At 46.4% G+C, this 15,123-nt stretch overlaps 1 protein-coding gene across 1 annotated transcript; it reads left to right on the top strand.

The window, feature by feature from the left end:
* The first annotated feature begins 13,520 nt into the window (after positions 1–13,520).
* On the top strand, positions 13,521–14,607 carry CCL21 (C-C motif chemokine ligand 21). The gene is made up of 4 exons (XM_014785975.2): positions 13,521–13,614; positions 13,715–13,835; positions 13,931–14,113; positions 14,192–14,607. Exons 1-4 carry the CDS (start codon positions 13,548–13,550, stop codon positions 14,214–14,216), a joined length of 396 nt encoding a protein of 131 aa, XP_014641461.2. The 5' UTR covers positions 13,521–13,547; the 3' UTR covers positions 14,217–14,607.
* The last annotated feature ends 516 nt before the right edge of the window (positions 14,608–15,123 follow it).

Genomic DNA, 15,123 nt, shown 5'->3' with positions numbered 1-15,123 from the left:
ATAAATAAAATAAAGCACACAGAGGTCTATTGACTATTGTGAGAAATAAAACACCACCACCAAAATCCATGCATCGTTAATCACCATCTGAGCTTGTGTGTCTGAGTCTACTGGTTACAGAGTTTAATTCCAAACAGAACTATTCCACCCCTTATCATTCTATCCTTCTGATCAGTTAGCTTAACTGTATACGAGCCCTGTCAGGTTAGAAAGAGATAAATAAAATTGAGTCAAGTTGACTAGTAGTAATGGTGTTGGGACACAATTGTCTTGGACACAAGTCATACCTGGTATTTTTGTTTTGTTTTGTTTTGTTAATCATAAGCTCAAAATTTGTCTGGTTTGGGGGCCGGCCCCATGGCATAGTGGTTAAGCGCGTGCTCTCCGCTACTGGCGGCCCAGGTTCAGATCCTGGGCACACACCGACTCACCGCTTGTCAGGCCATGCTGTGGCGGTGTCCCATATAAAGTGGAGAAAGATGGGCACAGATGTTAGCTCAGGGCCAGTCTTCCTCAGCAAAAAGAGGAAGATTGGCATGGAAGTTAGCTCAGGGCTGATCTTCCTCAAAAAAAAAAAAAATTTGTCTGATTTGGAGGCTGCATAACTTGGTCAGATAACTTGACACATCTTACTTATATTATCAGCATGAAAAATACACAAACATATATAAACATGTGTAACCAGGAACATTCTGTGACATGATGGTCTTGTCTATATATAACAAAGAGGCAAGTTAACAAATGATAGCCAGATTGAAACTTAGGAGAGCCTGAGTAATTGACTTACCGGAAAGATCTTTGTATAAGAAAGAAACTAGGGGAAGATGTAGGAAACAATAAGCAGAGACTGAGTAGTTGCCAGTGAGGCAGGAGGAAACCAGGAGAGTGGTACACTGGAAGCCAAGAGAGGAAAGTATTGCCAGGAGAAAGTGGTCAACTGCATGAAAAGTTGCCAAGTGGCCAAGTAAGATGAGGGCTCAGAGTTGACCATTAGATTTAGCAACACGTAGATCACTCAGGACCTTGAGAAGAACAGACTCAGGTGAATGATGGAGGTGAAGGCATAACAAGAGTAGATTCAAGAGAGAATAGAGCGCAATTGGTGACAGCAAGTGTGATCAATTCCGTCAAGGAGGTTTGTTCCACAAAGGTGCAAAAAAACAAGGCAATAGCACCAAGAGGATTTTTTAAAGGTAGGAAATATAAGCATGTTGCATGTTGGTGGAAAAGATCCAGTTGAGAGAAATAAACTAATGATGCAGGAGAGCAAGGGAGAACTGCTGGAGCAATGTCACAGTGCAGAAGTAATGGAATAGGGTGAGTCCCCAAGTCGCTAAAAGCACAGACACTTACTGGTGGTAAGTAGAGAGAAGGTGACGTTAATGAAGAAGGACTTTGTGTATCAAGAGAGGAAAGGTTTCCCCACAATTAAGAGAATGGGACGAAGACCTAGAAGAGCAAAAGTGGAGCTGGTAAATGAAGATCATGGCACAAAGGGAGGGGCAATATGGAGAGCCAAAGCCAGAGGTGGAGAGTAATTCTGGAAGTTACCATGGCAGGTTATTTTGTAGGGCCTAAGAAGTCGGTAGCAGCATCTGAGGCCAGGTGGGGAAAAAATGGTTGACACTGCTGATCACATGTGTGAAGCAGGTGCTCTGGGAACACAGTGGGAGAGGGAGCAGAGAAAACTCTAGGTGCATGGAGCATGAGGAAAGGATGGAGCTTAAGACACTGAAACAGGGCAGGTGTGGCATCCTAGTGTTCAGCCAGGGAATAGGGAGGTTTGGAGGTGGAGGAGAGACCTGGGAAGCACAAAGACAAAGACTCTGCCCTGAGTGGATGAGATGGACCTCTGTTTTGGACACCTAGTATCTCTCAGGAGATGGCACCTCTGCATTCCCAACTTCCAACCTAACATGGAGGAGCCAACAGCTGAAGTGAGTGCAGGAAGTACTGCAGCTTCCTTAAGACTGTGTGGTAAGGGGGACTATGGGATGATCCTGCCTCAACTGATTCCTAAGGAAATCCAGGATGACTCAACATCCCATCAAACAGGAGGTGGTGGCAGGACTCTCTTCCTCTGATCAGACCCTAGCACTTAGCACAATGTGTGCACTGCTAGCAGGATGAGGAAAGGCAGGATGGGAAGAGGCATGAATGTGTCCCTCTTTTGAATGGTGATTCTGTACCTCAAGGATGGAGGCCCAGCCCCTATTGTGGCCTCCAGGGTCGGGAGGCACAAGGCCCAGGCCTGCTCAGCCAACACCCTCCAGGTGTTTTCCTAAAGCATCCCCAAAGATCATAGAAGGTCTTGTGACAGGCACATCCTCCACGCCTGGTGGGAACTGGGCAGAGCGCCACAGAGCAAGGAGACAAGAGCGGGGCCCAGAATGAAGGGAATGATCCAGAAGGGTCACAGCATCATCAGGTGGCAAGCCGAGGTTAATGTGCACACATCCTGCCTTAGGTGGAGCAGTTCCTTCCCATGGTCCCCCATAGGCTCCTACCTGCCCCAGAGCAGTGTGAGTTCATAGTGCTGACCAAAGTCCTGCAACAAGGGGTTGGGGGCAGAGAGATGAGCTGGAACCAAGACCTTCCAGATTCTCAATTCTCAGCAAAGTCAAGAGCTGAGAGAAAATAGCATCAGAGCCTTTAACTCATGCTGGATGTTGTGGGATGTTGTTGAAGGATGAAGCCTTGCTCATCCCATCCCATAACTCTACCACAACTCCCACCCTCCAACTCCCCCTAGGCTCAAGAGAGGTAAAATCAGAATAAAAAGCCTCATGGCAGGGCACAAGCTCAAGTATTTGCTACTCCAGAATTGGTGGCAGATGCTAGGAATACACCAATGCTTGCTTGGGAACTGTGGAGTTCACCTCTGGTCCTCTGAGATACTGTCATGTCTTAGTGACCTGCCCTGACCTTCCGGAGCCCTTCTCTTGGTCTCCACAGAGGGCACTTCAGAATTCTATGGAGAGAATTTCAGGCAACTGACCACCTGCAGTGAAGGAGAGTGGCTTCTCCACAAATCACTTCTCCTGTTAAACACTGAAATCTAGAAGATAGGGACCATGGCTGTTTCATTTTTGTACCTGCTGACCATAGCCCACAAAGAGAGGGCAATGAACACACGATGAGAAGAGGAATAAACCCCATGGAGATGCTGCTTCCTGCATCTTGTGAGGGGAGCTAAGCCTCTGCTCTTTACCAGCCATCCAAAGCCAAATGCTCCACCTGGGCTCAGGGGCCCATGGCACAGGCCAGGGCTGTCACAGAATGAAGGACAAGAATGGTTCCTGTGTCCGCGGCAGGGAGAGGAAAGAAGGGAGCACAACCTTGAGTTCGGCTGGGGATATGAGGAATGAGCACAATGCAGGCATGTAAGGTGCTGGGGATGCAGAGGACCAGATCCCTAACAGTCTCCCTGGGCTTGTAGAGGACTGTCTATTCCCATCCCCAGAGACAGTGGGGCCAGGACCGTGAATACTTGGTCTAGATGGAAGCATGGGGAGGAAAAAGGGGGCTTGGGAAGGGGTCAGAGGAAGAGCTGTTTCCAGAAGGAGGGGTGGGAGCTGCCAACTGCCCCCCTTTCCTGCTGTGTCCCTCTCCTCCACTGTAACTTCTCTGGGTCCATGGCCAGGCAAGGAGCATATTAGGGGACTTTCCAGAGTGCATTGCTCCCAAGGTCAAGCCCGCTACAGAGGCCACAGGGGAAGGGCCCTGGGCAGTCAGCCGGACACATGGGAATCCAGACAGCGGGAAGGGAAGGGAAGCCATCCTTGTGGTAAATAGTGCTGGCAGCTGGGGTGTGTCAGGAGAGAGAAGCAGGGAAAGTGAGAGGCCAGAGCGGTATCCCACACACAGTCAAAGACATGTGGACACAGATACCTAGCCACACAGAGACCTAAATAGAAAGACACAAACTCAACGATGCCTCTCAGAAACTACTGCAGAGTACCCAGAGACATGTCCAGGAAACACACCTACATAGACATGAACACCCTGATCAGACATGCTCGAGCAGACACAGGCACAAACACACATCAGACACAAAGACAGGCTTGCACACATGTGAACAGACACAGCACATCTTGTAGACCCACAAACACAAATGCAGTCAAATCCATCCTCAAAGGTGCTCTCCTCCATAAAGCCTCCTAGGCCACCTCAGACCAGGCCTGTTTATCCTTCCTCTAAACTCCGGTTTGTAATTTCTGTCCCATTGCTCGTCTTTTAATAAGGATAGTCTTGGATTCACATGCATACCCCTGGTCTCTACAACTCGGCTGTGTGCTTTTAAAGAAATGACAAAGTCAGCAAGTGAGTCCATGACCTACACACCCATCCCTATCCCTATGAGTTTCCCCAGTTTTCTGCGGGGTCCTGACCCCCAGCCTCTCTGACGCAGTAGACGTAGACCCTAAGAGAAGAGACAGACATACCCTGTCCAGGTAATGCTGGTGGGCGTTATCCAAAAAATCTTTACATGGCCCAATGCTCACCACTATCTACCTCCAATCTGTAACCACTACATCAAAGCGAGTCGAAGCACAGTCCTAACTCTAACCGTAACTCTAGGTAGCTACACACTGAGTAATGGCTGTGACTACTAGGCACACAGATATCACACATTAGGAAGGGATGGGTCATTTGTACTTCAGGATCTCAGTAGCTCCTTCAGTAACACCTGTAGTGATCAGGGCAGCTTGTCCCTGGAAAGCTCAGTGCTCTTCTGGGAACCCAGGAGCACCAAGGCACCCAGGCCCTTTCACCCCTGTTAGACATACAAGCCCACAGGGGCCCACCCCAAACCCTATTCCGGGACGAGCCCAGCCTCTGAGCTGAAATTCCTGCCATACCCCTCCCCTGCTCCTGCCTGCCAAGCTGGGAGCATCTGTTGCCCCAGAACCCCCAACCAGGCAGGAGCAAATGAGCCTGGGGCCTGGGGCTGAAGGGAATGTGGCCATTTCCCACTGTGGGGATTTCCAGAATCTAGCAACACCCACATCTCGGACCTCCACCCCAGAGCCCGGCCCAGGTGCCTGTCCTAAAGAGGGAGTGGGCCAGCTGACACTGGGGGTGAGTAGGGGGGAATTCACACATCTCCTCTCCCCCTGTCCAGGGTCTCAATATGGTGGGAGGGAGTGTTCGCTCAGCACTCATCAGCAGAAGTAAAGGCGAAGTCAGCCATGTGTACCTGCCTCACCCGTCACCCGTCACCCCAGGCACCAGGACCTCCAGTGCAGCACTCCTCTACACATGGCCCACCCCACAGGCTGACAAACACTACCCAGGCTCTCTCGAGAGCTCACCAAGACAAAACTCTCACCCAAAGGACTGGAACTCCAAGGAGGACACTCACATCTCAGATGTGAGCCATCCAAATCTCTGTGTCCCCTTCCTCAGCGTTTCTATCCAGCCTGGCTTGAGGACCAAGCAAGGGGCTTGGTTCAGGGCTGCAAGCTCCAGAACCCCACAATGAGCTTACGGTTCAAGGGGGACCTGGGATGAGCCCACACCAGCTGCTAAGAGCAGAGAAATGGCTAGGTGCAGACTAGTGGTACCAGAGAAGAGTAGCACCTCCTGTCACCATCTCAGCCCCTCTCTTGGGGACTGTTTCTATACCTGGGCTCCACTCCCTTCCAGGCTCTCTCAGTGCCTCCCTCTCATGCCCCCACCTCCACCACGTAGGCTCAGACACCTGCAGCTCAGGGTGGGGCAGGGACTTGCTGTCACCTTCCTGCTCTGAGAGCAGCTCTTTCCAGCCCTGCCTAATTGTCCAGCCAGATATATATCTCTGGCAAAGCCCCCACTGTTTCCCTCCCTTCCCTCAGGGCCGCTAACATAGGTTCTAAGCCCTAGGATCAAGCAGGCCCCAAGCCCCAGGATGGACCATCTCCCTGAGGCTGGTCTACCACTGCAGGCTCAAGTTCAGAGGTAGGGACTTAGGTTAAATCCTAGGAAGAGCTTCCTGAATCTACTAAAGGCAGTTGTGGATGGGACCTAAGGGAGCTGTGGACACCGTTGACACAAACAAGAGGCCCCCGAGATGGCATAAATAAGGGGAAGGGGGCAGGATGTCTTGCGAGAGGGGGGGAATCTGTGATTTTAGGAGAGGAAGCAGCACAGTCCCCCACTCTCTCTGCCACGTTCTCCCTTTTTCACAAGCTGTGCCAGGCCAGAAAGTCCCCTGCCTCAGGAAGGTTGGGGTGCATCACCCCAGCTTCCTCTTCCCCTAGACCACCTCTGTTCACTTCCACTGGCTCTGTGCCCATCTGCAGTTGGAAATGGGGAGCAAAATAGGCCCAGGTGGCTCTCCCAGCCCCACCCCACCAAATGCTTGGAAGTACCTGGAGAACTTGGGAAAAATACAGATCCTTTGGCTCTATTCTGAGATTCTATTTAAGATGGTCTGGAGTGGTACCTGTAATTCTGTAGTTTTAATAAGCTCCTCACATGATTCTGAAGTGCAGCCAAGTTTGGAAACAGTGGAAACAGCTAATACGATATGACTCTGGAATCATCTACAAGCCACCCACTGCCCCCCACCCTGCTATCCTATCTCTCTGGGAACTCTTCAGGCACATGCTGCTCACGACTCACTTAGTCACTTCCACAGAGGGTGGGGCAGCTGGGGAAGGAGAGACTGGAGAGACGGGAATTAAAAGCTTTCAGGTGCCAGGATCTGCCATCACACCAGGTAAAAGGCCCAAGAAATATCATCTCCTTGTCTTTGCCCAGTCCTGTCCCAGGAACGCCAGCCTCTTGCCAGTCAGGGCACTCCCTGCTCTGCTTAAGATCTCAGCTTGGAAAACCTCACACTCAAGAACTCAATTCTCTCACCCTAATTCACTCAGATCCCAGCCCCTTTCTTCCGTGGGCCTTGGGATAAAACACCACGTCCTCATCCCCATCCCAACAATATCCCCTCTCCAATCCCCATCACCTCTACATCCCATCCTCCCCCAACAGCAACACCCCTACCATGGGCACAATCTCTCCGTCACTACCTTGTACCTGGCTGTCCTGACTGCATCCCTCCCAATCCTGTCCTCTCCGCATCTCCCTATGGTCTCCCTATCCCCTACAAGCTGGTCTTCAGAAAGCTGGGATAAGCCTGGGTGTGAGGGGCATGCTGCTGGGTTTAGCACTCTGGGAACCACGTGGATTTTCCAGTCCTAACCTGGTGATCACAACTCTGAAGTCTCAGTCTGGTTTTAAACATACACTCTGAGTCATGACCCAATAATTCTCACATACCATACATCAGCATAAATTCCAAATGGATAAAAGACTTAAAATGCTAAAAATTAAACTACAGGAATGACAACATGCAAAATGGTAGCGTAGGAAGCTCTAGGGTCAGTCCCTCCACCAAAGCAACTATTGAGCTGGAAAGAGCAATGGGAATCACCCATTTCAGAACTGGACTGGACACTTCTGAATCAGGGCAGTGCTTGATGAAGGGAGAGGACGCTGATCTGTCATAAGACAGCATCATGCATGAACTAGTTACTAGCCAGCGCTGTGGGGATAGCAGCCCACGCTCCTGGAGTGGCTGGTGGAGGCAGAGAACCTTGTCTTCCAAAAATTGGGGCTGTGCATTTTGGTTGGTCTGGTGGTTCCCTGAGGGACAGGTTGCCTTGGTTTCAGCCCTCTCAGGCTGCAGCAGCTTCCACAGTGGTAGAGATCAGAATATTTAAAGGGACAGAACCTGTTTTTTGAGATGGGGCAAGAGAAACCTTTGTCAGGTCACTGGCTGAACCCAGAGATAACAGACAGAAACTTCAGGGACCACACACGTCAAAGAATACACATCTGGCAAAAATCATTTGCAAAAGTCAAAATGGACGGCTGTAGCCCTTAAAAAGTCAATATCTACAACCCTTAAGGAGTGGAAGAATCAGATTTCCAGAGATTCCACATTATAAAACTCATAATGTCCAGTTCCCCACAAAAAATTACAAAGCAAAGAAACAGGAAAGTATGGCCCATTCACAGGAGAAAAAGAATTGGACAGAAACCATCCCTAAGGAAGCCCACACACTGGACACACTAGATGAATACTTAAATTAACTTTCTTAAATCTCCTCCGAGAGCTGAAGGAAACCATGGGCAAAGAATGAAGGGAAATCTAGAAAACGATGTATGAACAAAATGAGACTATCAATAAAGAGAGACAAATTATAAAAAAGCACCCAAACAAAAAATTCTAGAGTCAAAAATACAATAACTGAGATGAAAAAATTCACTGGGGGAGTTCAAAAACAAATTTGAGAAGGCAGAAGAAAGAATCAACATACTTGAAGATAAGGTAATTGAAATTATTGAGTCTGAGGAGCAGGAAAAAAATTAAGAAAAATGAACAGTCTGAGAGACATGTGGGATACCATCAAATATACCTCATCACAGGAGTCCCATAAAGAGAAGAGAGAGAGAACAGGACAGAAAAAATGACCAAAAATATCCCAAATCTGATGAAGGCATGAATATACATATCCAAGAAGTTCACAAATTCCAAGCAGGATAAACTCAAAGACATCCACACCAAAATACACTATAGTCAAATTGTTGAAACCCAAAGACAATTTTGAAATTTTGAAAGCAGCAAGAGAGAAGTAACTCATTATGTAGATTAAGATTAAAAGCTGATTTCTCCTCAGAAATCATGGATGCCAGAAGGCAATGGGAAGATATATGTAAAATCCTCAAAGAAAAAACTCTCAAACAAGAACTCTATATCCGGAAAAGCTATCCTTCAAGAATGAAGCAGAAATTAAGACATTTCCAAAAAACAAAACTTGAGGAAGTTCATTACCAGTAGAAATGCCTATGAGAAATTCTAAAGGGAGCTCTTCAGGCTGAAATGAAATGACAATAAATGGTAACTCAAAGCCATACAAAGAAATAAAGGTCTCTGGAAAGATAACTACATAGGTAAATATAAAAACTAGTAGACTATATTTTTTATTTGTAACCCCTCTTTTTTTTTCCTATGTGATTTAAAAGGCAAATGCATAAACTAATAATTATAAATCTATGTTATGGGCACACAATATATAAAGATGTAATCTAGGACAATAACAATATAAAGGAGGGGGAACTAAGATATATAGGAGCAGACTGTATACTATTGAGACTAAGCTGGTAGTATTCAAACTAGAATAAGTTTAAGCTGTTAATTATAATCCCCAAGGTAACTACTAAGAAAATAACTAAAAAATACACAGAAAAGGAAGAGGCAGGGAATCAAAATGGTAGACTACAAAAAAGTCAACTGAATACAAAGAAAGGCAGTAACGGAGGAAATGAGGAAGAAAAATCAACTAAGACATACAGAAAATAAATAGCTAAATGACAGAAGTAAATATTTCCTTATAAGCAACTACTTTAAAGAAAATGGATTTGACTCTACAATTAAAAGGCAGAGAGTAGCAAAATGCATAAAATACACAAAACATGATCCATCTACATGCTATCTACAAGAGACTCACTTGAGTTACGAAGATACATAGAAAAGAATGGAAATAAAGAGAACTGTGGTGGCTACATCACTGTCTGATACAACAGACACCTTGTCAAAAAAGGTTATAAGAGACAAGGACATTATATACTGATAAAAGGTTTGATATGGCAAGATACAACAGTTATAAACAACTAACAGCAGAACCTCATAATATATAAAGCAAAAATCAACAAAATTGAAGGGAGAAATCAACAGTTCTACAATAATGGTTGTAGACTTCAATACCCCATTTTCAATAATGGATAGAACAACCAGACAAAAGATCAATAAGGAAATAGAGAACTTGAACAACACTATAAATGAATTAGACCTAACAGACATACATGGAAAACTCTGCCCAAGAACAGCAGAATATACATATTCTTCTCAAGTTAACATGCAACATTCTCCAGGATAGAGCATATGTTAGGCCACAAAAAAAGTCTTCATAGGGGCCGGCCCAGTGGCCTAGTGGTTAAGTTCGCGCTCTCAGCTTCGGCAGCCTGGGGATCACAGGTTCTGATCTGGGCGCGGATCTACACACTGCTCATCAAGCCATGCTGTGGCAGGCATCCCACATATAAAGGAGAGGAAGATGGGCACGGATGTAGGCCAGGGCCAACCTTCCTCAGCAAAAAGAGGAGGATTGGCAACAGATATTAGCTCAGGGCTAATCTTCCTCACCAAAAAAAAAAAAAAAAAAGTCTTCATAAATTTTAAGATTGAAATCATACAAAGTAGCTTTTCTGATCACAATAGGATGAAACTAAAAATTAATAACGTAAGGAAAACTAGAAAATTCACAAATATGTGGAAATTAAACAACACACTGTAAACAACAAGTCAAAGAAGAAATCACAAGGAAAATTAGAAAATATCTTGAGACAATAGAAACAAATATTTCCCTGTTAGCATTGCTTTTACTGCATCTTATAAGTTTGGGTATGAAGTGCAGTGAAAGCAGTGCTAACAGAGAAATTTATACCTGTAAATGCCTACATTAAAAAAGAAGAAAGATTTCAAATCAATAACCAAACTATACACTTTAAGGAACTAGAAAAAGTCAATCAAACTAAACCCACAGGTAGCAGAAAAAAGGAAATAATACAGATTAAAGCAGAAATAAATAAAATAGATAATAGAAAGACAACAGAGAAAAATCAACAAAACCAAAAGGCAGTTCTTTGAAAAGACCAACAAATTTCACAAACTTTTAGCTAGACTGACTAAGAAAAAAAGAGAGAAGACTCAAATTATTAAAACCAGAAATGAAAATGGGGACATTACTACTGATTTTATAGAAATAAAAAGTTATAATAGGATACTATGAACAATTGTACATCAAAAAATTGGGTAACCTAAATGAAGTGGAAAAATTCCAAAAACACACAATCAAAACTGACTTAAGAAGAAATAGAAAATCTGAATAGATCTATAACCGGTAAGGAGACTGAATCAGTAATCAAAAACATCCCAATAAAGAAAAATCCAGGACCAGACGGCTTCACTGGCGAATTCTACCAAACATTTAAAGAAGAATTAACATCAGTCCTTCTCAAACTCTTCCAAAAACTGAAGAGGAGGGAACACCCCATAACTCATTCTATAAGATCAGCATTACTCTGATACCAAAGCCAGACAAAGACACTACAAAAAAAAAAGCTACAGACCAATATCCCTAATAAATGCAGATGCAGAAAACCTCAAAAAAAATTAGAAAACTGATTTCAGCAGCATTTTAAAATCATTATACACCATGACCAAGTGAGATCTATTCCTAGAATGCAAGGATGGTTCAACCTATGAAAATCAACCAGGGTACTACACCACATGAATGGAATGAAGGGGGGAAAAAAAAAAAACTATGATCATCTCGATGCAGAAAAAGCATCTGACAAAATCCAACACCCTTTCATGATAAAAACACTCAAAAAACTAGGAATAAAAGGGAACTTCCTCAACATGATAAAGGCCAGATATGAAAAACCTACAGCTAACATCATACTCAATGGGGAAAAACTGAAAGCTCTCCCCTAAAGATCAGGAACAAGGCAAGAATGCCCACATTACCCACTTCTATTCAACGTACTACTGGAAGTTCTAGTTTGAGCAATTAGGCAAGAAAAAGAAATAAAAGGCATCCAAACTGGAGGGAAATAAATTTATCTCTGTTCACAGAACATGATGTTATACATAGAAAACTCTAAAGAAAACACAGAAAACCTATTAGAACTAATAAATGAATTCATCAAAGTTTCAGGATACAAAATCAACATAAAAAAGTCAACCAAATTCCTATACACAAGCAATAAACAATCCTAAAAAGAAAGTAACAAAACAATTCCATTTACAATAGCACAAATAAGAATAAACTACTTAGGAATCAATTTAACCAAGAAGGCATAAGACTTGGACACTGAAAACTACAAAACACTGCTGAAAGAAATTAAATAAGACCTAAATAAACAGAAAGACATCTTGTGTTCATAGACTGGAAGACTTAATATTCAAGATAATAACACTATCCAAAGCAATCTACAGATTCAATGCAATCCCCATCAAAATCCCAAGCGTTTTTTGCAGAAATAGAAAAATCTATCCTAAAATTGATATGGAATTTCAAGGGATACTGAGTAACCAAAATCATCTTGAAAAGAAGAACAAAATTGGAAGACTCACTCTTCCTGATTTCAAAACTTACTGCAAAGCTACAGTAATCAAAAGTGACACTGGCATAAGGAGAGACATACAGACCAATGGAATAGACTAGAGAGCCCAGAAATACACCTTCACATATATGGTCAATTGATTTTTGACAAGAGTGCCAAGACCACAGAAAGAAGAATGACAGTCTTTTCAACAAATGGTGTTGGGAAAACTGGATATCCACATGGAAAAGAATGATGTTGGACCCTTACCTTACACTATATATGAAAACTAATTCAAACTGAATCAAAGATGTAAATGTAAGACCTAAAACTATCAAACTCTTAGAAGAAAACATAGGGGGAAGTAATGTCAGCAAAATGGCAGAGTAGGAGATACAAGCCTTTGTCCCCTCACAACAAACACCAATTAGACAGGTATATAGGAATGAAAATAGCCCCAGGAGGGCTCAAGAGTCCAATCAAGAACCTACAGCAACATGGTGGAGCAAAAAACAGAGAATAACCACACAGAAAGAATCACTAGGGACATCAGCTTAGCTGAGACGTCTGAGGATGGCTAGGAACAAAGAAGAAGTATGCGGCTGTCAGTATCAGCCACACGGTAGATGCCACTGCGGTCCCCAGCAGCCCACTCTGCAGACGACACCAGCAGCTCTCACCACGGAGGAAACCAACAGCCATCCCCACGGCGGACCCCCCAGAGAGGGATTTGGCAATATATTTTTTTTTAGATATGATACCAAAAGCACAAGCAAATAAAGAAAAAACAGAAAAAGTGGACTTCATGATTTAAGAATTTTGTGTGTCAAAGGACACTATCAAGAGAGTGAAAAGCAACCCACAGAATGGGAGGAAATGTTTGCAAATCGTATATCTGATAAGGGTCTCTTAATGAGAATGTACGAAGAACTCTTACAATTCAATAATCAGATTTGCATTTTAGGAAGAGTCCAGCCTGCTGGAAGGTGGGGAGGGCATGGAGTCTGGAGTGCAGTGAGGGGACAATCACAGTGTCCAGGGGAGAGGTGGTGGGGCCTGCACCCAGATGGTGGCTGAGAATGGAAGGAGGGCCTGAGGGATTCAGCTGATGCTGAGGAGGCAGACTCAGGCGGCCTGGGACTGATTGACTGCATGCAGTTTTCCTTTCCGCATACTAATGAGGCTGGGTGCCAGCACAGGATCTGCCTTTCAGGAAGGAAAAGGAGGAAGATCCCTACTCTTGCCTGGACAGAGTGGCTGGGGATGGGGGAAGTGAAAGTGTCCGCCTGCATAAATAGCCAGCACACCAGTCCCAGCCCACACACGGACCCCCAACTTGGAGCTGAACCTCGCCCACAGCTCGGGCCTCATCCTCACCCTCTACCACAGTCATGGCTCAGTCGCTGGCTCTGATCCTCTTTGTACTGCTCCTGGCCTTCTGCATCCCCCGGACCCAAGGTATCAAGAAGGGAATTGCCTAGGATGGGGGCAGGGGCTGGACAGGCCTGGGTGGGAGCCTATGAGCAGCCCCGGGCTCCCTGTGAACCCCACCCTGCAGGCAGTGACGGAGGGGCACAGGACTGTTGTCTCAAGTACAGCCAGAGGGAGATCCCCGCCAAGGTTGTCCGCGGCTACCGGAAGCAGGAGCCAAGCCTGGGCTGCCCCATCCCAGCTATCCTGTGAGTGGGTGCCAGGGGGTGGGTGCCGGCTGGAGCTGAGTGGAGAGGGCATGGTGGGCAAGACTGGGAGAGGCTTGCTAACATCCGACCCCCAGGTTCTCACCTCGGAAGGACTCTCAGCCAGAGCTGTGTGCAGACCCTAAGGAGGCCTGGGTGCAGCAGCTGATGCAGCGTCTGGACAAGCCACCAGCCCCACGGAAACCAGCCCAGGGCTGCAAGAAGGACAAGGGAGCCCCCAAGTCCGGCAAGAAGGGAAAGGGCTCCAAAGGCTGTAAGAGGTGAGGAAGCCGAAGGGACAGAGAGGGAAGAGACGGGGGCCTCCACCAGCCCCTCACATCCCTCTTCTCCCCTCCCAGGACCAAGACCCCAAAACAGCCATAGCCCAGTGACCAGCCTGGAGCCCAGGAGGCCCCACCAGCCTCACCAGGGCTTGGAGCCCCAATCCAAGGTGCAAGAAGCGGGCTGGAAGAAAGGGAGGACTCAGGGCCCCAGAGCAGCCACCTGTGTGGGCCTTGCCTCACCCCTTCTCCTGCTCCAACCTCCCCCCTGTATTCCCAGCCCTACCCTGCACGGCTGAGCTACCCACACCGGGCCAGGCCCAGAGAGGGAGAGGCGGGAGAGTCTCCCAGGAAGTGTGAGAGGAGGCAGCAGGACTGTCCCCTCTGAGAAAAGGCCACCCAGAACCCCGGACCTGACCCTGCTCCCCACTGCACCCTACCCCTTCCTTGTAAATACAGTTCATATCTAGCTGAATAAAGAGCTGTTCCCGCTTCCTACCCAAGCATCTGTTGCTGTGTGTTTGTGTCCATGGGGAAGCCAGGGTCACTACAAGGTGGGGGTCACACACTCAGGTCCCTGCCAGAACTAAAGCTGGCGAATTCTATATTCTCACCTACCCTAAGAGTCTCCTTGCCTCCCAGGTGCCCACACCTGTGGGCAGCAGAAGGGAGACTGACAGGCAGGGTGGGACCTGGGCTGCTCCTGGTCTCTGAGAAATCCCTCCAATGGGGAGACAGGTGACCCAGAGCACACACACCCCACAGCTCTGCAGTCCTCCAAGGCTCCAAGGCCCTCACAAGATCCCTTCCCTGATTATGTCCAGCATGCTCTCCCTCCCAGTTCTACCAGGGACTGCCTCCCCTTTCCTTGGGGCCAAGTGAATGCAAACCTCCAAGAGGTACCTCTTTGGGTGGGGCCCAGGAGGGAGGCTGGAGCCTGGTCCTGCCTATAACACAGGCAAACACAAGTTCTCCTGAAACCTTCCCTACACAGAGTTGCAGCCCTGGGA

The sequence above is a fragment of the Ceratotherium simum genome, chromosome 20, assembly GCF_057802395.1.
Source record: "Ceratotherium simum simum isolate JZ-2026a chromosome 20, ASM5780239v1, whole genome shotgun sequence".
Taxonomy (NCBI): domain Eukaryota; kingdom Metazoa; phylum Chordata; class Mammalia; order Perissodactyla; family Rhinocerotidae; genus Ceratotherium; species Ceratotherium simum.
The sequence above is the reverse complement of the archived record's forward strand: the minus strand, read 5'-3'. Positions and strand labels throughout refer to the sequence as shown.

Coding starts and splice junctions, on each gene's coding strand:
- CCL21 (XM_014785975.2), top strand. CDS start 13,548: ATGGCTCAGTCGCTGGCTCTGATCCTCTTTGTACTGCTCCTGGCCTTC. Junction 13,836..13,930: donor TGCCCCATCCCAGCTATCCT/GTGAGTGGGTGC, acceptor TCCGACCCCCAG/GTTCTCACCTCGGAAGGACT. Junction 14,114..14,191: donor GGCTCCAAAGGCTGTAAGAG/GTGAGGAAGCCG, acceptor CTCCCCTCCCAG/GACCAAGACCCCAAAACAGC.